Source organism: Fukomys damarensis, unplaced genomic scaffold (assembly GCF_012274545.1).
Source record: "Fukomys damarensis isolate Sample0158 unplaced genomic scaffold, DMR_v1.0_HiC HiC_scaffold_18, whole genome shotgun sequence".
Classification (NCBI taxonomy): domain Eukaryota; kingdom Metazoa; phylum Chordata; class Mammalia; order Rodentia; family Bathyergidae; genus Fukomys; species Fukomys damarensis.
In genome coordinates this window covers 40,257,266-40,281,808 of record NW_022900930.1, presented here as the reverse complement: position 1 = coordinate 40,281,808, position 24,543 = coordinate 40,257,266, and the positions used below count along the sequence as shown (strand labels likewise).

Genomic DNA, 24,543 nt, shown 5'->3' with positions numbered 1-24,543 from the left:
TACCTTGTCATCCCATCGCTGCTCCTGGGTGTGGTTCTCAGATTAGCAGCGTAGACATCAGCTGGGTTCTTGTTAGAAGTAGTCACTCCTTGTTGTGGGTCTGCTCAGTCAAGTTTGCTTTCTAACAAATTCCCAGGGAATTCATAAGTACTTTACAGTTTGAGAAGCTCTTGCTGGAACCTGATTAGAGGCAGAATACACTGAGGATGACACAGACCCTGCTCCTAAGGGAAGTCAGCCTGCTATGGGTAACTATACTTGTAGTGGGGATAATTCCCCTAACAGAGGTGTGTAAAAGGGAGTGTTCCTGGCTGTGAACCTAGATATGACTTCTTTTATCTCTAGTGTAGTGACATAGGCTACCCATCCCTGCTCTAGATATACATTGGATGATTGATTTTCATGTTAGAAAATAGTATTGTTATATGTTGCATCTTTTATTTTATTTTATTTTTCAATGTTTTTGGGTAGCAGGGGTTGAAGTCAACACCTTGCACTACCTGTGAGGTAGGTGCCATGTTGCTGAGCTAAATCCCTGGCCCTTGGATCTCTTATCTTTTTTGTGGTATCAGAAATCAAACCCAGGGCCTTGTGTGTGTTAGATAAGCACTACACCACTGAGCCATATCCCCAGGCCTTTGTTTTATTTTGAGACAGGGTCTTACTACACTGCTATCCTGTTGATTTCACCTTCTGCATAGTGGGGATTATGAGTATGTGCCACTGTGCCTGGCTTATGGTACAGCGCTTAACTATCCCCCAAAGGGTATGTGTTTAAGGCTTGGTTCCCAGCCCATGCCACTGTTAGGAGGGAGGTGGTGGCACCTTTAAGAGGTGGGGCCCAGGAGGCGGAAGTGAGGTCATCAGAGGGCGTGTCCTTGAAGTACTTGACCCTTCTCTCCTCTACTTCCCAGCCACCGTGAGGTGAGCAACTTTGTTCCTCCATGCCTTTCCGAACTCTATGGCCTTCTGCCTCATCACAGGCCCAAAGTGAGGAAGTCAAGTGATCATTGACTGAAAGCCCTGGAATTGTGAACCAAAGTAAATCTTACCTCCTTTTAACTTGATTATCTCTGTGACACAAGTATGGTTTAGTGGTGTAGCGTGTGGGTTCTGCACAGATTTCTTTGGTTCACATGTTAATAGATTCTCTTTCAACCTGAAATCCTTTATCTGGGAAAGAGACAACAGCTTACTGATAGGTAATGATAGCTAACTTTTACCTGAGTATTCATTATTAGTAATAATAGTGCTGGAATTATTGTCTTTAAAACTTCTTCAAAGTCACTTGGTCTGAATGGACTGTGAATTTAAGATGTTATATAACTGTAATGATACTCTTAAAGCCTTACATTATTTGGAGGATGAGGAGTTTTAATGATAGTGTGTTTTGTTATCTTTATAATTACTTTATAATTAGTAGTTCCCAAAAGGTGACATTTTCTTACCAAGAAAGGCTGTACTATGGAGGAAATAAGAGCTATTGAATAATTATATTATGAAACAATTATAAAAGTTCATTATTTATATTTGGGATTTGTTTATCCACTGTTTTCTGATTTCATTTAATAGTATACTTGTCAGGTACAGTGCTGTCCCTCAGGGAGGTATTAATTTCTTTTTCTTCTGTTCTGTTCATCTTGCAGCCTGCGCAGGTGCTGCTCTAATCAAGTAGGTAGCCTTGATGCAGCTGACTTCTTCACGTTTCCATAGCATACTGACAAGGGTAGAAAAATAATCTCACCAGCATGTGTAGGCATGAAAGCATTACATTACACCAAGCCAGCACTGGTGGTTCAGGACTGTAATCCTATCGCTCTGGGAGGCTGAGGAACGAAGATTCCAAATTTGAGGCTTACCTAGGCAACACAGCAACTTGTGAGGCAACGAATGAATGAATGAATGAAAATAAATAAGGCTGCTCAGTGTGGAGGCCCTGGATTCAAACCTTTTTACACCAGTGCTGCAACAAACAAACAAACAAACGACGACAACAAAAGAATTGCCAAACCCTGGGAACGACTCTGGTCTCCTTTCTCTTTCCCATTTCTTTCTGGTCATGTGAACCACGGCCTGCTAGAATTTATCATTTTTATGTAGGAATGCATTAGTTCATTCATAAACATTACAATGTTTCATGTGTTTTTAACTTTCTATAAATGCTATCTTCTTGTTTCCTTATTTTTTGTTTAGCCTCTGAAATTCATTTTTACTGACTTACCAAGCTCTAGGTTATCAGTTTAATTGCTGTATTGCATTCAAATATGTTAATATACTATAACTTATTTTTCCATTTTTCTCTTTATGAGCTTTTTGCTATAATTAATATTTTTGTTATCTCAAACTATGGCAGCATGCACACAATTCTTATACATGGCTTTCTGTACACATATGAAAGTTTCCTAAAGCTGGGTATATATTTAGGAATAAAATTGCTGCATGGTAAGCATAATCATTTTCTGGTGAACCAGGGCATTTTTGAAAGAGCTTATTACATTTTCTTTGAGTGCGTATAATTTTATATACTTCTGTTTATAAGGTATCTTTCAGTTCTTTTACCTCTTGAACCTTCTGATTCCCATATTACAACAAAAATAGAGTCCAAGGAAAAGGATGGCAAAGATAGCCACTGAAGTCAGCCTGGTCTCCCTTCCCTTTACGGACACCGATGCAGACTCTGCTATCCATTAGTTGGGTCTGGCAACTGTCCCTGGATCCCATCGCCCAACTCCTGTTGTCCCATTCTCTCCAGTGCATCTGTGCCAGTTGTTGTCTGTGTCTGACAGCTGTGAGCGTGGCCTGTGCACGTCTCGTTGTCTGAGGCATGTTTTGAATAACAGGACAGTAAATATTTTCACGCTGAAGAACGGAGAAAAACAAACAAGCCTAGAAATGAAAATAGAAACGTGCAAGCCACCAAAGATTTAATTACACATTTAAAGTAGTAAACTTGGTGTTATGTAAATGAGTTAGTCTCTTCTGTGGGCTGTTTCAGTCATTCCTTTTGGACTAGAATATGTGTGCTTTGGCACATTATGGTCTTTAACATAGTAGTTAAAAAACTTCAGTACTCTTAAAAGAAAAAAATGGTACTGAAGTTACTTTGATTTATTTGAATGTTTTTTCTCCCCTTAAACAGCAACCACTCAAATTAGAGTAGGACTTGCCTTTTCTCCGTGTTGGTGGCTTGTGGTCTGGCTTTTAAAGAGTTAAGCAGGAGTTTTGTGAGGTCATGTGTGACTTCACCGGGTCTGAACTTTTGAATCAGGTCTGTTGGAGGGAAGCTGCCTGTTGAGAGGGGAGGTTTGGAGGAGGGGGAAGTCCTCCTTCAAACTTCTTTCAAGTTCTTATCCTGCAGCCCCTGCCGGACACAGCGGCATTCTGGGAGAATGTCAGCGTGGAGTCTGTGTGTGGCTGTTTGTACTCTCCACAGAAGCAGCTTTCAAAGTACATTAAACGAGCCCTTGCAGAAGATGAAAGTTTGCTGAGCAGATGGAACGAGAGAATGGTTTTCCTGACAAATTTATGGGCTGTCTGTTTGCTGACGGAGGTAACTGGAACTGGGTGCATTGCCTTTGGTCTGACAGTACTGGGTTAGGTATAACTGTAGTTAGAGAAAATTCTTTGGATTTGAAAATATTTAGTTTCAAATGAAAAACTTTGTAGGAAAGTCTTGGGGAGAAACAAGAAAATGATAATATGTACATATATGTATGCCTTTGCAAAGCAGACTGACAGATTACAGGTCTGGAGGGTTTTGGAAGACAGGATTTTCCTTTGATGGAGTTTGCTGCTCTTTGAGGTGGATGCACATAGCTTCATCTCCTGCACTGTGTGTGTACTTTTGGCAGCTCTTTGTGAAGCTTCTGGTAGGCATCAGAAAGTCACCAACTGGAGCTTGGTCCTTTAGTGGGGTCCATTCTGACTACTTACAAAGCTGTCATTCTTATTTCATTGTGTCACTGCTCTGAAGAAAGTTAGCTATGCTGTGTGCGTGGAAAGGAGATTCATCTTAGGACTTGGTGTTATGTTTGAAAGATCAAAGTCTAGTCCGTTATCTTAGGAAGATTCTTTTCTTCCTGGAGCTGGATGAATTTTCAATCCACAGTTTATCTCTAGGACGGTGTCTGTTTTCATATTCAACAGACACGGATAAGTGCAGAGCATAAGAGCAGTCAGTGATGTTAAAAGGGGACCTGAGCCCTTTCCACTGATACACTGATACTATGCCCATTTGCAAGATGCTCAAGTTTAAAAAAATTCGCCTTCACCCCAATCCCAGTGAGAGACCCAGTGCCTGATCTTCCAGGGTAGTTGGCTGATTATAAAACAGGTGGGTATGTTTGTGTGTATATATTGGATAAATTGAGATATCTTTCTTGATTACACATTTTAAATACATATTTCTAGTATTTTATAATGTTATTTGTCTCACTACTCCACCAAGTATGAAATTTTTACCTCTTCTATTTAAGTATTTTGTTTCGTGGTTTTAAAAATAAAAAATTCTCGAAGTTGCTAAGCACGTTTTGTGGGAGTCATAAGCACAGCGGTTAACTGTCAAAGGCCCATAGTTTTGAGTCTACCTCTACTTCTCACAGTTTGGACTCTAGGAAGTTTTTTACCGGTTCCTGAAGCTCACATGTGGAGTAAGGATGAAAACAGTACCTAGATCCAGAGATAGTTGTAAGGATCAGCTAAGGGGGAGCACATGGCCGTATTTGTCATCATTTCTTCTATACTAACAAAAGCTCAATAAACATTAGTAAACCCGGGCTGTGACTAAGTTTTTATTTGCTTATGTTAGACACGTGAGAGGAATGAGCATTCGAGAGTCACGGTAATGAATCTGGAGCTGTGGGTGAACTCACATGCCAGCCTGTCGGCTTCTTTGTGACAGAATTCCAGGGGGCACCTCTATTGCCACTCCCCACTATTCCCACCACGTCCATCACTAATCTGTCAGATGCAGCCTCTGGTGGCCAGTGACCCACATGTGGAATAAAATAGAAAGGTTGCCAGAAACTGCTCACTGTGTCAGTGTTCTTTCCCTACGGCAGGCTGCCTTCATCTGTGTAATGGTGGGTGCTTTTGTAGGGCTCATCTGTAGTTTGAACTTCGCCATTTCTGTCTAATACTGCAGGAGTTGGTGGCTGTACAGAGGTGTGAAAGTTACTTAGCTTCTTATTTCTTGGTCTACCTCTGTGGATGATAATGTCTTTTTCATGGTTATTGAGATTAATTGAAATATGTTGAAACACACAGCACAACATATGACCTGAACACAATTTTTCTCCTCTAAAATTTTTCTCCTTTAAATTTTTCTCCATTTCCTCTGGTACAGTCAAGGGAACATTTCATATAATTTTTAAATCGGACTCTTTACTCTGTTTGCCTTGGTCTCATGTCTAGGTCAGTGTTTCTAAAACTTCTGTTAAATTTTGTTATTAGTTTGCATCATCTAATGTCAGCTTCTCTTTTTGCCTTCATAACTTTTCACTCTCAGCTGTAATCTCTACAGTCTTTTAAGTTTAACTTTGATCTAGTTGTGAAAATATTCTGAGAGTAATACAGTGCTAGAGGTAAAAATTAATTGAAGTCCCTTTGGTCCAGCTCCCAGGAAGAACCTCCACTGGTGGTCCCTGGTGTATCCCTGCAAAACATTCTCTGTGTAGTTTTTTGGGGGACTTTATTTGAAAATGTCTGACTTGTGCAAAAGTACAAATGTGGTATGGAAAGTTCTGTCTGGTTTGCCAGGTCCCTGGGAAGTTCAGTTCCTCCCTCTGTTTCCACAGGGCTTGGAATGTTTGTGAGCTCCCTTCAAGGGAGTCGCCTGCACAGCTGGCTTGTGTCACCCAGAGCCCTGATGTGCTTGACAGGTCCAGCCCTAGCCATACTGTTGTGGGTCATGTGATCATCCAGAGTTCCTGCAGGATAGCCAGGGCCTTTGTTCCTCAGCAGAGGGCTACATCTGAATCTGCCCCCAAAACCCTCAGTCCTGGGGGACTGAGTTCTGAGGGAGCAGAGCCCCTGTTGGGTTCCAGCAATGGTTTCAGTCGTTGTTTAGCTGGCTGAGGGTGTGGTTCAGTCAGCCATTTGGTCTACTGTTATGTTTGGCTTCTTGTCATCAAGAACATTGGGTGGGGGTTGTGTAGAAGGCACACTGAACTTGGACTTGGGAGATGTGGGCTCAGCTTCCGGCCCTGCTGTTTACCAGCTGTGACCCTGACTGAGACTCCTTAGGCCCTCAGTTTCTTTACCTGCACAGCAGAACTACTGTGAGAATAAAATAGAATAATGTATGTGAAAGTGCTGTATAGACTGCAGAGTCCCCTTACCTGGTGTAGACAGAATGGTTTGTGCTTTAGAGAAGGAACAGGTGTAGCTATCTGGTGTGGTGGTCTTGGATTTTGTCTCACCTCTTTGTGGAAGTCTTTTATCCAGGTTGTTCTTGAGCGCTCCTGGTCTGCCTAGGAACTTATGTTCAGAAGGGAGGGGGCAATAGCGTTTCTGGGTCCAGAATGTTCTCAAGTAACTCTACTTTAATGATTCAGCTGGTCTTTTATTGAGGTCTTGGTTTTCACTTGGGGAAGTCAGACAACCTAATTAATCATGGTCCAACTCTGCGATTGATTTTGAGACCTGGGAAGTCACTTTTTTTCCTTCATCTTTCCATTTTTTCATCTGCAAAATGAGGGGATTAGACTGAAAAACCCTTTTGTGTGTAGAGGAAATGGCCTCTATCTTCCCTTTTCTACCTTTTCTTCCTTTTCTTTCTACCTTGCTACATCCATCATCTTATATGTAATTTCTGCTTCCCCTTTTAAATAGCTTAGGACAAAGCTATCAAAGTATGACATATTCAGATCTGAAAATAAAAATAAAGAAATCCATTCTGTGTAATTAAAATATGCTAAGAACAATAGACAGCAATATGTAAATGAATAAATAAGTGTCTGAATAGTGGGGAAAAAAGATATAGCAAGTGAGTAATGAGCCTAACCATTAAGCTCCAATGCGACTTTTGAGGCTTAAATGTAATGAAAACCTTTTACCCATGAGAGGCTCTTAAGGGTGAGTATCAGATTGCCTTGCCCCAAATGCACTGACCTTGGCAATGCTTTGTTTTGGAGTCACCCAGAGCTGGTCATCTTTGATCAGGCTTGGGTCCCTCCCATTGTTGTGAGAGCTCTGAGTACTGAAAGGAGGTAAGAGATGGGAGGGAGGAGTGATGGGCCGCTGGTTGCTGAAGTAGAGTGAGTTCGTGGTAGCTGAAATGTCCTTAGGTGAAGACATGAAGAATGGATAATCTTTTGGCTTGATGTAGTAATCACTGAAGGCAGGGAATAAGCTTTTTTGCCAGGTGGAGATGTTTGCATTGCTGTGGTTCTGGTTCTCAGAACCATTCATCCATTCTGTTTATTTCTCAAGCTGTTTATCTAAATTTTGTCAGATAGAGGAGCACATCCATCACGAGTGAACACATCAGTTTGGCTTTTCCAGGATAAAGTGGTATTTCTCAGTGACGGAATAATAGGGTAACATTTGTATTCCTTCAGTACTCTACTATGGAAGATCAAAAAGAGAATTAAAAATGATTCCTACAGCTTGCTCTGGAGAAGGCTTGTTAGTGGCTGTAGTAGTAGGAGATAATCATTGGCTTGTGTGATTATCAAGCGTCTTGGAGAAATCATCAGCTGGGCAGTTTTAGACACCCATGGAAGGTGCCCTAAAGTCATTTGTAGAATTTCATGAGGCTTCGAAAGGCAGTGGCTGGTAAAAGGAAGTAGGTTTGTGATTGGCTAACAGCCCACGAGCATCATTAGAGGCGTCACAGATCTGTTGTAGATCCTTCAGTAGCAATCCATATGGAGATTCTGTTGATCTGGCTTTGACACTTCTTATTAAAGCCAAAGACACTTAACCTTGCACACATTCTGTAACCAGTAGATCAATACCCATTTGAATGCCAGATGCGTAAATGTTGCTTCAGGATTAAAGGTGGGATATAGCTGACAGCTTTAGAAGGTAATGACAAACTGACCTAAGGAGCGAGTTGATACACGGTGAGTTTGGCCTTGCAGTTTCTGGCATCTTGACCTTGGGAAGCTAGTGTGTCCCATCCCCTGCTGTGACTTCACCATTGATTGTCTTCACTGCAGAAATTGCATTGCTGAGCATTTTTTTAAAGCTTGAAATGAGGGAACCACAAAGTATCCACTTGAAACATAGCCCAAGGATGGCGGTTGCCTTGTTTTTATTCCACAGTAAATGCCTAGGCCTAGTCTCCACCTACCTTGTGGGGTCCTGCCTTGGTGTGTTTACCCTGAACTCAAGGTGAGTCTATTGGCCCTTCTGAGACTCTTTGTCAGTACATAATATGGATTTTATAAATCGGGCCTTTGAAAATAATTACTACTACTGTTATTGTTAACTGCTACTGCTGCTGCTGCTTCTGCCACCACTACTACTAACTACTGCTACTACTTGTCCTTCTCCTTCTCTCTCTTCTCCCCTTCTTCCTTCTCCTCCTCCACACCCTCCACTTTCACCTCCACCTCCTCTTTACCTCTGTCTCCTTCCCAAAGTGAAAAATCTTTTTATTAACAAGACATTTTACTGGGAAATTTAGACCCCCACCAACTGTTTGCAGAAATATCTTCATCTAAGAGACGACAGGCAACACTTACATTTGAGCCTCAGTCTCAGAAGTTTGAAGCATCAGCCCTGCTCAGCTCTGGCCTAGTTTGGCTGTCTTACAGTGGGAGCCGGCCCTGTTCTGAGTCAACGGTGTGGCCTTTGGCACCCAGGACTTCTTGGGAGGTCTCAGAACCACCACAGCCATGTGGCCAACTTTGGCAGGGGGCTAAAAAGACCCATCTGCAGGAGCTAAGTTGTGAGCCAAGGGTGGGGTTCCCCACCCAGTATGTGTTAGGAGTCAAATTCTATCTATTGTTGGCTAAGTAGGAGTAATTTTTATCTTGTGTTGCTCCCAGTTTTATGAAAACATATCTGAAACCTGACTTATGTAAGTAGGTGTGAATCAAATTAGTTAGTGACTGAATTGGATATGCCTTTTTAACTGTTAAAGAAAGTATCCTGTAAAGGAAGCAGCAAGATTTAGGTAGCAACTTTTATTTCTCCAGTCCTGTGTATTATGTGACCAGTAGCAGCTGTCTTTCTGGTGCTCTAGTGCTGTTCTTTTCATCTGCTCTCTTGTGGCTTGTGTTCTCCTCCTCACTTTTCCTCCTCTGCTTTTCTTGTCTGCTTTGTATGCAGAGATGTTTGGGATGTCAGTGATTCCTCTCTCAATGTTTAACCTTACTGTGACGCCCTTACTGTTTTTCCAGCTCATGGCTTATCACTAGTCGGCCACAGAAAAGGACTTTGACTTGCTGTGTTGCTGTGGTCTTTGGGCATATACAGCCAGTGTGATTTTCATGGCCATGGGGGCACCTCCAGACTTCTCTGTGGAAGTTGAGGGAAAACAGATGTCTACAGTTGCCTGTGTCCACCGGTGGTGAGACAAGGGGGTCACAGGAGGAGCATTGTGCGGGAGTCAGGAGCTAGTTGTGTCTTTCGACCTCTCTATATCAATTTCCAAGTTCTTAATCTCTCCCTGAAGCTTTCTTGCAGTGAACAGATTATTTAGTCTGTATTGATTACATAATTCACACAATATTTTCCAACTCCCAAAACCCATTACTTGATGCCATGAAATCATATTACTGTCACTCTTTGTGAGTAACTAGAGTCATATATACAGAACACACTGAAAAGTAGAAGAGACTGGAATGTGAGCAGGAGAATACACTAAAAAAATTAGCAACAGTGCAGTGCTCAGAGTCCAACTAGTGGTGAAGGTGATGAGGACGTGGAATGATGGAGCATTTTCCATTCCCCTGCAGTCTTGCTTGGCCAGTTAAACTGTTTTCCTCTTCCATGGAAGCAACAACCCCTGGCTGTCTTTCCTCAGTCTGGGTTGACTGCGCGAAGGACTTGTTTCAAAGCTCCAATTGCACGTTTCCCAGGAACGAGTGTATGGGGGCAGTGGGGACAGTGATGGTCCTCTTTCCTTGGTCTAGAGGACAGGCAGTGGCCGTTTCTTCTCCAGCCCTGCTCTGTGTTCTTGTTTCTTACATGGAAGCAGAAGTAAGAACCACAGCTGCTGAACAGAACAGGATGCAGGAAGCAAAAGCCAGGCAATTGTCTTTTAATTCTTAGTCATTCAGTTGGATACTGTAGGGATCAGGTTTAGTAGAAATGAAGACATCAGAATGGGGTATGCAGTGTGGAGCAGGGGGTTCCTTGTATTCTCTTTAGATCTGTGAGTTTGGGTGTGTCACCTGTTTCTGAGAAGGCGTCATCTTTTAAATGAAGTGGTGAGGTTAGGTAACACTTAGGGTTGTTTTCAGAGCCTCTGTGCCAGAAACCTGTGATTTCTTCTGCCTGTCCAAAATAAAACCATTAGAAGGGCATCTCTGAGAGGGAAAAATGAGGACCATTTGGGGTTTGCAGATGCTGTGTAATCTCTCTGGAGGCAGTGGCTGTCTTTTGATTTTTGGACATCACAAACTCCAAATTGCCACAAAATGTTTTAAAATTGATTGTTCCTTTTGGTAGGCAAACTAATTTTGGCATTTATTTATCAAGGACTCAGCAGTCTGCAGCACTCTCTGCTAGGGGCACAGCCTTCCAGACACATTCCTGGTGTCCAGTAAAAGTTTCCTGTCATGGCAGTGGAACTTTTGAACTATCTCTCCCTCCACAAGGGAAATGTCTCTCTCCTGGGTATTGTGGAAACTTTTCTACCAATCTTCCACTTTCTGTTTCTTTATTTTGTCTTCAGCAGAAACCTCCAGGACATTCATCATCCCAAAGCTTATATTAATGTCTTTCAACCTTCAGAATGAGATTTAGCAGGAAGCATCAGTGTTTCTCCAGGGAATTAATTGCTTTGCCTTCTTGTTAGAAACAATACCAATCAAAACATATGTGTAGCCACTGATAAGGCTCAGCAAATGTGTTCAGTTGCTTATTGAGAGTATTTTCTGCTCTTCAGGGCATCTGTGAAAATCTTATTTTCCTTACTTCTTTCAGTTCCACTGGGCAACTTTGGAGTTGGAACTCTACCCAGTCCTTGGAAAACCCTTTTGTTTAGGCTGAGGCCCCTGACTTAGTGAAGTGGATCGATACAAGTAGACATCAGTGTACATTTAATCACCTGTGCCACTGGTCAACAGGATTTCATTTCTGGATATTTTCTTTAAATCATTTGTTTTAGTATTCTCTGCAGTATCTGCTGTGTCAGATTCTTGTACTGGTTTAGTCATTCCAGTTTTTTCTTTCTGCCATTTCCTCATTGATGTGGTTGTGAGGCCTGTGAAATTTCACTGTGGGCAGCCAGGAGGGAGATGAGAGTCAGAAGCTTCTGGTGTCTCTCGACTGTGACTGACACCACCCGCAGGGTATCGATGTGCTGGTTTTGGGTCACCCACAGCAGCTCATTCAGTCTTGCTGTCCAACTGTTCATTCACCACAGATCCCGTGTGCTTTTGCCACAGCTTAACCATTTACTCCGAGGCAAGCCCTGTGTGTGTATGAACTAGGTAGAAAGGAGATCAACTTGTAGAAAATGTCATCCCTTTTAGAATTCTCAGGGGACCAAGGGAGGAAGAGAACTTCTTTTACTTCCCTTCTGCAATATCTTAATATTTGAAGAATAATTATGAGAACGGTTTTGACTTTTTCCCTGGGAATGTAACAGTTCTTAGGTAATTATGGACAATTTACATGAGTAAGAATAGTAATGAAAGTCTTTCTACAGTTACATTAAAATTTGGAATCCTGTCAGGCTAAATGCTGGGCATCTGTCTTTTAAATTCAGTAGGTTGGGGTAAGATCCTGGTAGGGTAGCCGGGCGTGGTTGTGCACACCTGTAATCCCAGCACTTGGGAAGCTGAGGCAGGAGGATCACTGTGAGTTCGAGATCAGCTTGGGCTACATAGTGAGTTCCAGGTCAATCTCAACTACGTAGTGAGACCCTGTCTCAATAAATAAATAAAATAAAATAAAATATCAGGATATTTTTGTTTGTAGCCCCTCTTTGGCCATTTCCTGACAGTATTGTCTTAGGCAAAGACAAAAAAAAAAAACAAAACAAAAAAAACCCACAAAAAAACAAACCAAAAAAACCCCAGGTATAATTGTTTCTAAAATATTTGTAGTAATATATTCTTAGCTACTTGAGAGACTGAGGCAGAAGGATCAGAAGTTCAAGGCTAGCCTGAGCAACTTTATGAGACTCTGTCTCAAAATTTAAAAAAACAAGCAAAACCAAAACAAAACAAGAGGATGGGGATGCAGCATCCATAGGCTCAATCCCTAGAACTACAAAAAAAAAGTTACATTAATTAATGCCTACTTCCTGGTGCTTACTTCCTATAGTGGTTATGAGGAGCCATTGACATAATAGTTGTGAACTGTGAACTGTTTACTTGGCGCGGTGCCTGGAACTAGTAAGTGCACAGTAAAAGCTATCCCACCCAGCATCATCAGTCCGTGGATGTGCCTTTACTTTAGCATGCTTTTTATACTGTTTCCTGTCATCACAGAGCTAGATCAGCAACAGAAGACAGAACCACGGCATCACTGTTCCGTTTCTACTTTATACCTACTTTGATGGTCTTGGGTTAGAGGTGCTAGATGAGGACTGAAACTATATCTCAAAGCTGTTACCAGAAGAGGAGAGAGCACTGTAGAATGCAGAGTTCTCTGCACTGTGTTTCTAGGGAGGAGAAATTTTTTTAACACCTCTTATGTTACTTCATTAAATGAAGGTATGGTGGGGAGAAAATGGGGAAACTCAAACATTGAGATTGTCCCTCAGATTCTTAGGAATGGCGATTCTAATTCTTCATGCTGCATCTTGTTTATCTAGAACACTGACTTGATCATAGTCCCTGTAACCCTTATGATGATTTTATTGTTGAACGATCGCTGTAGCAGAGACGCAGGCTTAAAAAGTGGTTGTACATTGACTGTGGATAAACAGCATGGAAACCATTCCCACATCGAAGTTAGAACAGTAGGAAAATGTATAGGGCTCTGCTCAAGGTAAATCCATGCCTAATCCTACATGTTCTGTGGAAGAGGGAATATTTGAGAAAGTTGCATTGCATGAAGCTTTCATTAGTCAGATTATTCATCCTCTTCCTTCCCTGGTACTGAATTATTATTTTATTATTATTTTGGAGAAAAGGTCTTGCTGGCCTTGAACTCCTAGGCTCGGTCAATCCTCCTGCTTCAGCTTTCCAAGTGACTGGGAACACAGGTGCACACCACTGCTCTGGCTTTTCTTTCCCTAGTATCTATTTATGTCTGAAACCTTTACTGAAAAGCTCTCCTTGACTGAATACTAACAGTCTTTATATAGGTAAAACAGTGCAGTTTGGTCAGAAGTGTTCATTCTAAAAATGCAGATGCTCTGAGAGAGAACCAAAACCTGTTTCTCATTTAAGCCCTTGGTGATTATATTTTCTGTCATACTACTACCTCTGAGTAGTCTCTGTACCATAGAGGGATCCCAAAAGGGCATCTAAAAACTTTAGAATTGTCCTCTTGGAGCTGCTGTGGGTTTATGGGAATTCACATAGTGATTCTCTTAGAGTAGACATGGTTTTGATGCGAGCTGCTAGATGTGGGCAAATTGCTAGTCAGCCTGAGCCTCAGCCAGAGGACCCAAGTCTCACTGTCAGTAGGCTCCAGGCACTGTTTCCTTCCTGGTGTTCCAGACATTTCAACTAGCAGTTACCACAGGAGGATGGTAAAGCTTACTGTATCGTTGGCCTTGGAAACAGCAGAGGGCCCTCCTCTGCCCTTTCGTTCCGTGACTCGTAGGTGGGCTTTATCTATGTGCTCTTCTTAAGTCTACCTTGGTCTTGACTATTCTGTTTAGAAGTAGAGTAGATTTTAACTAATCAAAGTAAGGGGTCAAGGATGCTTTGTTTCATTCATTGGAATTAATTTTGTTACCCTCATATAAGCCATCAGTCTGTTTCCCACCCAGATGGCATGGTTTAGTACAGAGATTCTTCTCCCCCTTCTCTTTCTGAGGCTTCTTGTTGACTACAGATGAGGGCTGTTCTAGAACCCCAAAGAATTTTGGCTGTCATCCTAGTTGAATCACCCATGCATGGCTGGTTGATACTAGCTGGGGACAGCCCAGGGAAGTTCAGCCATTCACCAGTATCCCTCTGCTTACAACCGTTCAAACAGCACCTGCACTTCCTCTCCGCATTTCACATGAGATCCAGAGAGCTCTTTCTCCTCATGGCAGGCAGGGAGACGCCTCTGTGGTAATAGGTTTTAAAACTCGTGTGTGTGTGTGTGTGTGTGTGTGTGTGTGTGTGTAAATAACAGATGCCTTTTAACGTGAGAAAGAACACTTTTATTGGCTGGTGGTTCAAAGCAGACCTACTTTGTCAGAAGCTTGAATGGGGAGATACATAGTTCTCTCTGAGTTTTCATGCCATACTGAATATGTGTGCACGTACGATACACACTAGCTAGCCATAATGTGAGGGCCAGTCCACTGATCCAACCAGGTGGTAGAGGTGCTTCCTCTACCATAGGCACGGATTGTCACTGCTGGCCATGGATTCCTCAGGTGGTCTTGGTTATAAATAGGATTTTTTTTTTTTACTCAGCAGAAATCATGGGACTTTTGTTTTCTTAGGTTCTTGTTTCAGTCCTTTAAAAAGAACCCATAATATCCTAATAACACTACCAGGTATGTTAGATGTGGAATTTTAGAAGTAGAAGGGGTGTTCATCAGACACCCAGCGTGGTGCACGTGAATGCACCAAGGCCAAGGAAATGAGGATATTTGTGAAAAATCACAGTTGGTGATGATGTCGGATCAGGATTTAAACTCTTCCTTATGTATCCTGCAGTTGCCATCAGTGTGTAATCCCCTGTGTGACCACTGCTTGGGAATCTGCCCCACCCCGTTGGCACCACGGACCTCTCCCAGAGAGTCTCTCCAAGCGGCAGTTCCAAGCGTGGTCCCTGAAGTCAGACAGCCTAGATGCACATTTTTCCTACCTGCCAAGCAGATGTACAGTCCTTATTCCTGTTCCCAAGGGTTGTTGTGAACATCAAGTGCTTTTATGCCTGTAAAAGTTTCAGAAGAGTACCTGGAACATTGAAAGTGCTTAATACATGTTAAGTATCATTTGACTCTGATTGCTTGAGTGGCAGTGGAAAGAAATTAAATAGGTAGAGTTCATTAAGGATCTCACTGAGATTTTTTGTTTCAGCGTAGCCAACCATCAAGGGCTCATTTAAGGTTAGCAGATAATATTTGCCACTCCGCAGGTCATCCCAACGTGTTCACTGCAAGTGTTTGGAGGTATTTTGGCTTAGCTCACTCAGGCTATTCCAGAGTGATTGAGAGTATGTGGCTTAGCTGCTTCGGACCAGGTGCTGGGACAGTGTTAGGCAGACTGAAATTGTCACTGATCCCTTTTGGCTTATTCCCTCGGTGATCACATTCCTGTGAAGCACTGCAGAGTAATTTTGCTGACAAGGACAAAGGGATTAGCAGTAGGATCCTTACACATCCATGGAATAACTACTTTCTGCTAAGGACGAGCTATCATTTTATTCCTCTATGTCACAATATAAATTCTTATGTGCAATTGCAGTGTGTGGGAGGAGAGAAAAAAGTTTTTACAGAGTGGTGGCACTGCGTTGTCTGGCTCTGTGAGAGATGTGGGTGATATAACCACAAAGTTTTGCTAAGTAACTACCATGTCTTGTCAGTCCGCTGCCACTGGCTGTGTGGGAGGCTAGTGTGGATCCGGCCTGTGTCATCATTGTGTCATGGGAGAGCCACTTCCAAGCTCAAGTCTCCCTTAGTGTGATGAGTAAGGCACCTGGAGGACAAGCCCAATCACCCTGGAGTTCAGTGTTCAGTCGCCATGTGGCAGGTAATGCCAGTGGTCAGGGGTGTGTTCCGGAGCTACCGGACGGAGCTGCGAGCCCTCTGAAGAAACTATTGTTTTTCCTTGGGTGAGTAAACGCAGTTCCTGCTTGCACTTGCAGAAGTGATCTTCCTCAAACTAGGCCTCCTCTGTGGCTGTCTGGAGCTTGTCCCTCCCCTTTGCTTTGCTGTAGCTGTACAGGACCAAGGAGTTGTGTGAGGAGAGCCAGGAAGACCCATCTTGGTGTGGAAGGAGCTAGGGATATTTACCTTATGGCAAGGGATCTTTTAAGAGTAGAACTTTGCCTTACTGTTCACAGTGGATTTCCTCTTTCATGCCTCAGAAAATGTTTTTCTTTAAAAATGAACATTCAGTTAAGTTTGTGTCTGTAAGGGGGAGAATGTATTTGAACTAGAAATGTCTTTTTTTCTGCTCAAGTTCTGATGAATTAAGAATGCCAGAAACTGGTAAACTGACTAGAATTAGAAATGTCAGAACACTTGGAAGTGGTCTGCATTCTATTTAGTTAGGATCCCTGGAAGCCGTTGGAGTTCCGGTTAAGATGAGGAACAGCAGCCTGGCTGTTTGGGAGAGAGCTGAGCACAGGAAGTGGTGTGTTGAAATTAGTCCCCTATCCAAAGGCCTCTCCCTTTTGCCTGTTGTAGTTGGCTTTGATTCGTCTGCTGTGCCATTGATATGACAAGCCACTTTCCTCAGGTTTTTCATTTGTAGCATATTCGGAGATGGAGATTGCTGAGAAGCAAGGCCTAGTTACAAAATCTTTTGGAGGTGCAGTGAACTGATGCAGCTTGCGAGTCACTGAAAAGGCTCACTTTTGTTTTGTGGAACATTATTCTCTCAAAACTGTGGCTTGCATATGCTTAACAATGTTTCACCAACAGGATTTGTGTGTTTTTAAAGAAGACAGGATGCATTTATGAATAATAACATTTAGATTTACTAATCACAAAACCATGTTTGCCAAACATGAGAGATGAGGAGAGGGTCAAACTATTTCCTTTTGAGAAAAAAAATCTTCTCTATTTCCCAGGAGTGTAAGGGAGTGCTAACCTTTGTGTAATTTTCTATACTTAACATTTCTTGTTCACATCATAAAGCCATAGCTTTCCATGAAATCAAAACTGACACCCTAATATTATTGCCGGATTGTTGTTTTAGAAATTAGAAGCCCTGCTCAAGGCTCTCAGGTGGATTCAGGTGCAAGCTGTGTCATATGGCCTCAGGATTTCACTGTATTATTAATTAGTTGAGCTGTGTGATTCATTTGATAAATGAGATAAATTAAGAACATTCACAATTATGCTCTTTACTAGAGAGCAATGCCTGTTCTTGACAGGTATTTAGATCATTCCTCTGTTATTTCATTCCCAGAGTGACTATCCCCTTAGCCAGTAGCTGTCTGCCCAATATATCTACAACATGATGTCTCCAAGACAAGACCAGTTGTTGATCTGATCCAGGTTAGTGTAAATACATTCTTGTTCTTCAAGTCAGAGAATTACTAGAAAATGATGGAGCATGGCAGTGATTGTAGAGTTTAGTTTCTTGTTTTGTATGAATATTTATGATCTGTCAGTTAGGAATAAAGCACCGAGAAGTGAATGGATTGACCTAAAAACCTCCACTTACTCATAGTTACCTATGAGAATGACACTGTTAGAACAGAGAGGAAGCATAATCAGTGTCTTTTAGAGTGCATTCTGACTTTTTTAACTTACACCTTTTGAGGTCCTTGTCTGTACACCAATGTTTATTTTACCTGGTTTATAATTTAGATGACATTTATATGGAAGCAAATAAATAGCTTGTAAAGATAAAACATCACGTATTGGCATATGTCATGACTTATTTAGCACCAAGCAGTGAAATCTCAGTGAGGACTGGGCCCCTGGACTAGTGAATGAACAAGAGCTTGGTCACGAGCAGTTTAAGAGCATCTCCAATGTGTGGCCTTTTACTTTCAGTGTCTTGATTTTTGCCTGTGGTTGGCTGTCCGTTGGATTAAGATTATATGTGCTATCTGTGTAACTGCTGAGTTTCTGGTTCTAGTTCTGAGTATAACTCTTCACTCCTGACTGATAGACCTCTATCCTAGCTCCTTTGTGCCCCTCTGGACATTCTGGATCTACAGATACAGGCCTTACCTTCACATCATACCAGAAACAAGGATTTGAGCAAGATCTGCATATACTGCATACTTAAAAAAGCAAACAAGTTCAGTTTACAGAAGTAAAAAATACGTAATAATTAAAGATGATTAGAGAATCACAAGAAAATAAATTTATTAGCCCATTAAGTGCTTAGTTTTGCTACCATTTTTGTATTTGCATTTCCAACCGTTGTGTGTGTGTGTATGTGTGCATATACACAGGCAGATAAATCTGTGTAGATTAGTCAATGTCTTCTGGTATTCTGTGGTATGAGTGCATACATTTATTTAAAATGAGGGCTGGGGAGTTAGCTCAGTGGTTCCGCCTCCTGCCTCACAAGCGCAAGGTCCCGAGTTCAATTCCTGGTACAAAAAAAGAATGCTTCCTAAGGTATGGCTCTAATACCATTTAGATACAGGAGATAAGTGTTGGGAAAAAGTTACATATTTATTACAGTGTGTATTGTGAATCTACAAGTAGTACATGAAACATGATTTCATGGTTAGCATTATTATGGGAGTCCCCAGCATTTCTTCAGTTCTCCCCATTGGATGATTTTACTAAGCCTTCAGTATCCAGTATCTAGCAATCTGCTCAGCTCTATTTTAAAAATATCTTGACAATAATTCAAAATAATTAACATTCCTCATGCCTCAGTGATCCAGGTCATCATGGTTTATTACAGTATCTCTTCTGCCATGTCCTGTTTAGTGTTTTCTCCATGTGTTGGCTTCCCATCTCACCCAGAGTAAAAGGTAGAGTGCTGCCAGAGCCTACAAGTCCTTACATGATCTGCTGTACCTCCACACCTGTGCTGTTGTGACTTCATCATCTCCCACTTTTCTTGCTCACCCTGCTATCCTTGCCTTGATGTCTCTGCTCATCCCTGGGCATACTGGGCTTTCCTCCACTGTGGCTCAGTGCACCTTAGTTTTTTTTCTACCCCTGTGTTCATTCCCCAGGTGGCCTCTTGGCCTACTCCCCAGGTCACCTTTTTCGTAGTGAAGGTTCTGAGATTTGAACTTAGGGGTATTATCTGCCTTTTAATTTTATTTCTGTTTTAGTTTTTAATTCTGAGACGGGGTCTTGCTCAGTTGCTTAGGCAGGGCTCGAACTTTAAGTCCTTTTCTCATAGCCCCATCAGTGCTGAAATTAAGCTTTGTGCCACTGTGCCTTGCCCAGGGCACATTTTTAAAGGTTCCTTTCTAGTGAACATTTAACTGGCTTTCTTCTCTAAAACGTTAACCCTTCACCCTAGGCCTCATGCTCCCTATGCCTGTTTACTCCCTTCATCTGTTTACTATCATGCCAGGTATTTTCTTATCATTTATCTACATGAGTGCAGGGATTCTTGTCTGTTTCAGTCACTTTTGAATCCCCCTCACCTAGAACAGACCCTGGCACATAGTAGGCAATCAGCAAATTCCCATCAGAAGAGTAGGTTAGATAAGAACATGAGCTGGGGCTGGGGATGTAGTTCAGTGGCACCATGCCTGCTTTGAGAGCACAAGGTCCTGAGTTTGATCCTGGTGCAAAAAAAAGAACATGAGCCGACTCATTGGCATTAAGTAAATGAGTTCATGGGATGTGGTACATACAAAAGTCACGAAGATGATGTATGATATTTGAGAAACAATGTTAAGTAAACTTTCAATTTTTTATTAATAATACTGGAGTAAGGTTTTTTTTGGTGTGTGTAGTGTATTTATTATTATTTCTTTAAAATATTTAGAAATGTGGTTGCTAGTTTTTGGGATCTGCATGCTTTTTAGAGTTATTAAAGGGTTATCAGAGCATTTGCATTACTTTGCATTTTTGCCTCCAGTGCAACTGTCTGCGTTTCTTCCTACTCACTGTACATCACTTTAGGGCCTTTTTAATCTTAACAAGTTAACTGAAAAAAGCTATTTAAATTCCTTCACTTGCACTTCTATGAGCACTTTTTCCTCACATGTCTACTTCTTATCTATTTAAATTTTCTGGTTTTTCATTCACATCTGTTTTGGTCCAGGCTCTGGTTGCAGTGGACCGAAAACATAATTGAATTAGTTTTGTTAGAGGGCTCTCATGGGCACTTGGTTTATATTCAAGGACAGACTGCAAAGGGCATCACCTCTCACAGGTAGTACTGGAGGGCCTGGTGCTTGCTGCTGTCTCTGCTCCCCTGGTTTTCTTTGCATATTGGATTTGTCCTTTCTCTCATGGCATGTTTGTTCTCCCATAACTCTTTATTCCATCTGTCATTGGTGTGCCTACTTTACATGATCACTTAATACAGGTACACATCATTCTCTAAGTGCCATGGATACTATGTCATAGATTTATAGGAGTGAGCAATCTATTGGATTGGTCCATTAGGCTATCATTCCTGATCCAGTCAGCTGAGATCAGGGTAGTGGACTGAGACACTTGGGTCCTGTATCTTCCAGAGGATGTGGATAAAGCAGCTTCTGTAACCAAGACATAGTGCTATAATATTCAGTGTCTTGCCCACTCATGGACTTGGTGCATTCATTTTCCTTTTATGATTATGCCAAATTCCTTTGCATAGGACAGTATTGTCTTCCATTTTGTGGGTATTTTTTTCTCTATTTATCATTTTAATTTTGCTTGGTGGTGTTACCATGTAATTAAATCTGTTGATCAAGCCATGATTTTGCTAGTATAAAGTTAGAAATACATTGTCCATAAGGGAATTATACATTTAACTGTGTTTTTCTTCTAGTTCTTTGTTTTTGTCCCCCTTGAATTATACTACATTTTAGAGGGATGTTGGAGAAAATCAGATACTTGCTCTAGGATAGTGCTTGTGTTGTGATTTTCTCCAGAGGAACAGAACCAATAGACTATATAGAAGGGAGAATTTGTTACATTGGCTTACATGATCCAGAGCTGGATAGTCCTACAATAGAACATCCGCAGGCTGGAGGTGAAGGAAATTGGTATCTGCTCAGTCCAAGAACCTAGAAGACTCAGAGCAAGAGAGATCCATGATGCTGCCAATTTGAGGCTGAAAGATTGGAAGTACCATGGTGAGGTTCTGGTACAGGTTCACAGTGATGGACAGAAGAATCTGAAGTCTCATCCCCCTGGGTTACACCAGAGGCAAAGAGCAGCACAGAACACACACACTGAAGAAGGATCAAATGTGCATGGTTGAGCTTTGCCCTTCTTGGGCCTTTTCATTCTATCTGGGCCCGTGCCTAGTGGATGGTGCCACCTACATACAGGGTGTGTCTTCCTCACCCAGTTAGCTGACCCATACCCCAGTCAGAGAAACACAAGTACGTTTTGCCACTTCTCTAGGCATCCCTCAGTCTGGTAAGTTGACAACCTGAATCAATCATTACAGCGTTTATTTGTCCTGATTTACCTCTCAACGGAGCTGTGTAGTTTTCCTTTTTTTAGTTCTGTTGTTTTCTTATCTCTAGCTGTGTTATAAATTTTATTCTCAGTGGAATTTTAATTGATTTCTAATTTGTACTTCACGAATTATTAAAGCTATAGTTCTATTTATATTTTATAACTGACCGTGTTAAAGTCCTGACTTTATTTACTTGACATTTTCAAGCTTTATGTAGGAACAGTTAGAACATTCGCAATTATTTTATTTCTACTATTCACTGTCCCTTTCATTTTCTTAATTATGGTCGATGGTTTAAAATGAGGAAAGTAATAATTGGAATGTGGAACATACTTTCTAATGTTGAATTTTGTCAGTAACAATTATGATGACTAATCAGAAGGCACTGGTGACAAACACAGGTAAATTAAACTTCTAGAAAACCCCTCCTGGCCCGAATGATTTTCTCCAGTGCCTACAGTAGAACCTGGACATTTCACTTGGCATTTAGTCTCTTTGGTAAAAGCACTATCTCTAGAAAATCCCTGTTATTCTTCCCTTGAACATATTGGGCCTACTGCTGTAGCGTGTTACAGAGTTATTTATCCGTTTTCTGACCGTGGGAACCGGCATGCTGTTATGGGCGTTGAGAAATGAAGTGAAAGTACATCAGTGGTGATGTCAGCGAGCACCTTCATAATGAGGCAGCTGCCTATCTGTAGATTCATCTTTTGCCTGCCCTGTGTCCTGTGCATGTCCTCATCTCTGTCTCATTAGCTTCAGCCATAGAGAGCTTCTTTTGCTTTTTAAAATGTCTTGAACTTTGCCTCGGACTTGCCTGCTTATTCCTGTTTTTAGCATTCTGGTCCTCATTGTCTGTTTTGGTGCCTCTTTCTCTGGGAAGACTGATTTCCTTAGACATGCTTGTGTGTCCTACTGGATGCTGCTAATACATCTTGTGCTTCGTTTAAAATAACATTGTTATAACTGCTTTTTTAAATTGTCTATCATACCACTCAGCTGCTGTAACTTCAAACTGCAATGCCAGAGAGCATATCTGCCTTGATTACCATTGTTTCTGACGTACAAGTAGTCACTCAGTAAATGTTTCAGAAATTAAAGGTTAAGAAAGGGGTGGAGGGAAGTGCTCCACTCCTTATCAATGAATTGAGAAACTGCAGAGAACCACCTTGATTGGCAGATGCTGAGGGGGAATTTGGATGACTGCAAAGTCGGTAGAGACAATATATGTCTGACTGAAATGCTTCTATTTTATTTGGATCTGAACTTAGGTAGAATTGAAGGAAAGGCTTCTGTTCACTAGAGTTGATTACAGAGTTTTGAATGATCGAAAGGCAGTTTAATACATAGATGAACTATATGCAGCCTTAGACGTGAAGAAAATATAACCCTACACCTTATGTTTTTGTATTTTAATTTCTTCACTCTTCATGGGAAATGCATTCATTGAGATTTTTATAACAGCTGAAATGGCAAGGTGGACTCATAAAACTCAAAAACTCCACCTGTAATAAAGACCATATTAAAAGATCTAGAGGGTAAAAAGCCATTTAAAGGGTGGGGGAAGACTGTGTGTAAGAAGTTAGGAATTGGTATTGTTTCACTGGCAAACAAAAACATGGCCTTGTGAGTCTGGACAGTACCAGGTTTTCAAATTATTTCCAGCAGTGAGCAAAGAAATTATATAGTTTCAAATTTATCTTTTCATAGTTCTGTTTTTCCCACTGTCACATTAATTCTGTTAATATAAATTATGAACTGTGAACTCAGAACTGGATATGATTGGAAGACTATGTTTTTGGTTTATTTTATATATCTCATTTATTCATACTGGTGTTTTCATAGGAAGCCAGCTGTTGTACATGTTTCACTAAGTATTGGACTTGGAGAATTGAAAATAGGTGCAAGGTGATTGAGCTGATTTTATGAGGAGTTACTGTATGGCTAATAAAATTAAGCAAGTTCAGACTGCTAATTTGGGAAGATCAGGTGGATGTGGCGCCATATTTAAATTCAGAGCAATCCTAGAATGGCACCAGGCCTCTGATTTAATCCTTTCTGGGTCAGGAAGCTGAGATTGTAAGTGACATGCTTGAGAAGCTTGCAGCTTCTTAGTTTCAGAGCCAGAGCTATTGTATGCCCTTGGCTCCACTCTTTTCCTGTTTTATAGATGAGCAAACTGAGTCATAGATGTTAAGTAACTTTTCCAACTTCACACAGCTAGCAAATGTCAAGAGTTAAGATTTGAACCAAGCCTTTTAACCACAAAGTTGTTTTGCCTTCAGCCAGCTTTTATAATTGGTAACTTGACAGGACTCAGAGTATCTGCTGCCCTTTGCCGTGTCACTGTGTATCATTGTTTTAGCATAGCTCCTTCCCCAGTAAATGGCTTCTGTAGATGCTTTCTATTCTTGAAAAATATAAGACATTATGCTGTGTCCTCAGACATGGTGTAGGTTGAATGTTTGGTGTGTGGTTAAGGAATCCTGAAACAGGAAACAGGTACCACACACCCTCAGGCAGGGGGAGCAGTGCCCATAGAAGACAGCTATGCCTTATGAAGCAGTCAAGTTTAGGGCAGAGTTTGGCTATAGTCTTTCTTATCCTTTCTCAACCATGAAGTTCTTTGGTTAACTTATTTATTTTTAAAAGTTGCCTCAGAAGTCAAGAAATGAAATTGAGTGGTGGTATGTTTAACAGCCAAAGTATGTTCTGATATTTATTAAATTTCTACTGTGGTTTGTATGGCAGAAGATAATTTCTGTTCCTCTTCTGGTTGCATTGTACATCTGTTCTGTAGCCTCCTGGTAGATAGCTAAGAGAGATGCTTGGGAGCTTTGGTTTATGAAATTTACTGGAAGACAAGGTTCACCTATGGTGGTTCTGTTTTAAGTCTTTATAATGGGAAGACCAAACAGAACATGAACACATCTCGACAATAAGGAGCACTTACACAATCTAAAGCCTGCTAGGCCCATGGAACTGAAGAGTCAGTGGGGTCCAGAGGCCTCATTCACTCAAT

General features: G+C 41.4%; 1 protein-coding gene across 3 annotated transcripts in view; it reads left to right on the top strand.

Moving 5' to 3' along the window:
• Window positions 1–24,543, top strand: part of Psd3 (pleckstrin and Sec7 domain containing 3) — a 299,163-nt gene that overhangs the window by 25,586 nt on the left and 249,034 nt on the right. The window contains exon 1 of one of the 3 annotated variants that reach the window (XM_010624959.1): window positions 3,257–3,550. The exons of the other annotated variants lie outside the window; for them this stretch is intronic. Coding sequence (XP_010623261.1) covers window positions 3,506–3,550 — 45 coding nt within the window. The 5' untranslated portion in view covers window positions 3,257–3,505. Of the gene's footprint in view, window positions 1–3,256; window positions 3,551–24,543 lie in introns of those variants that run through there. 3 annotated transcript variants of the gene reach the window in all.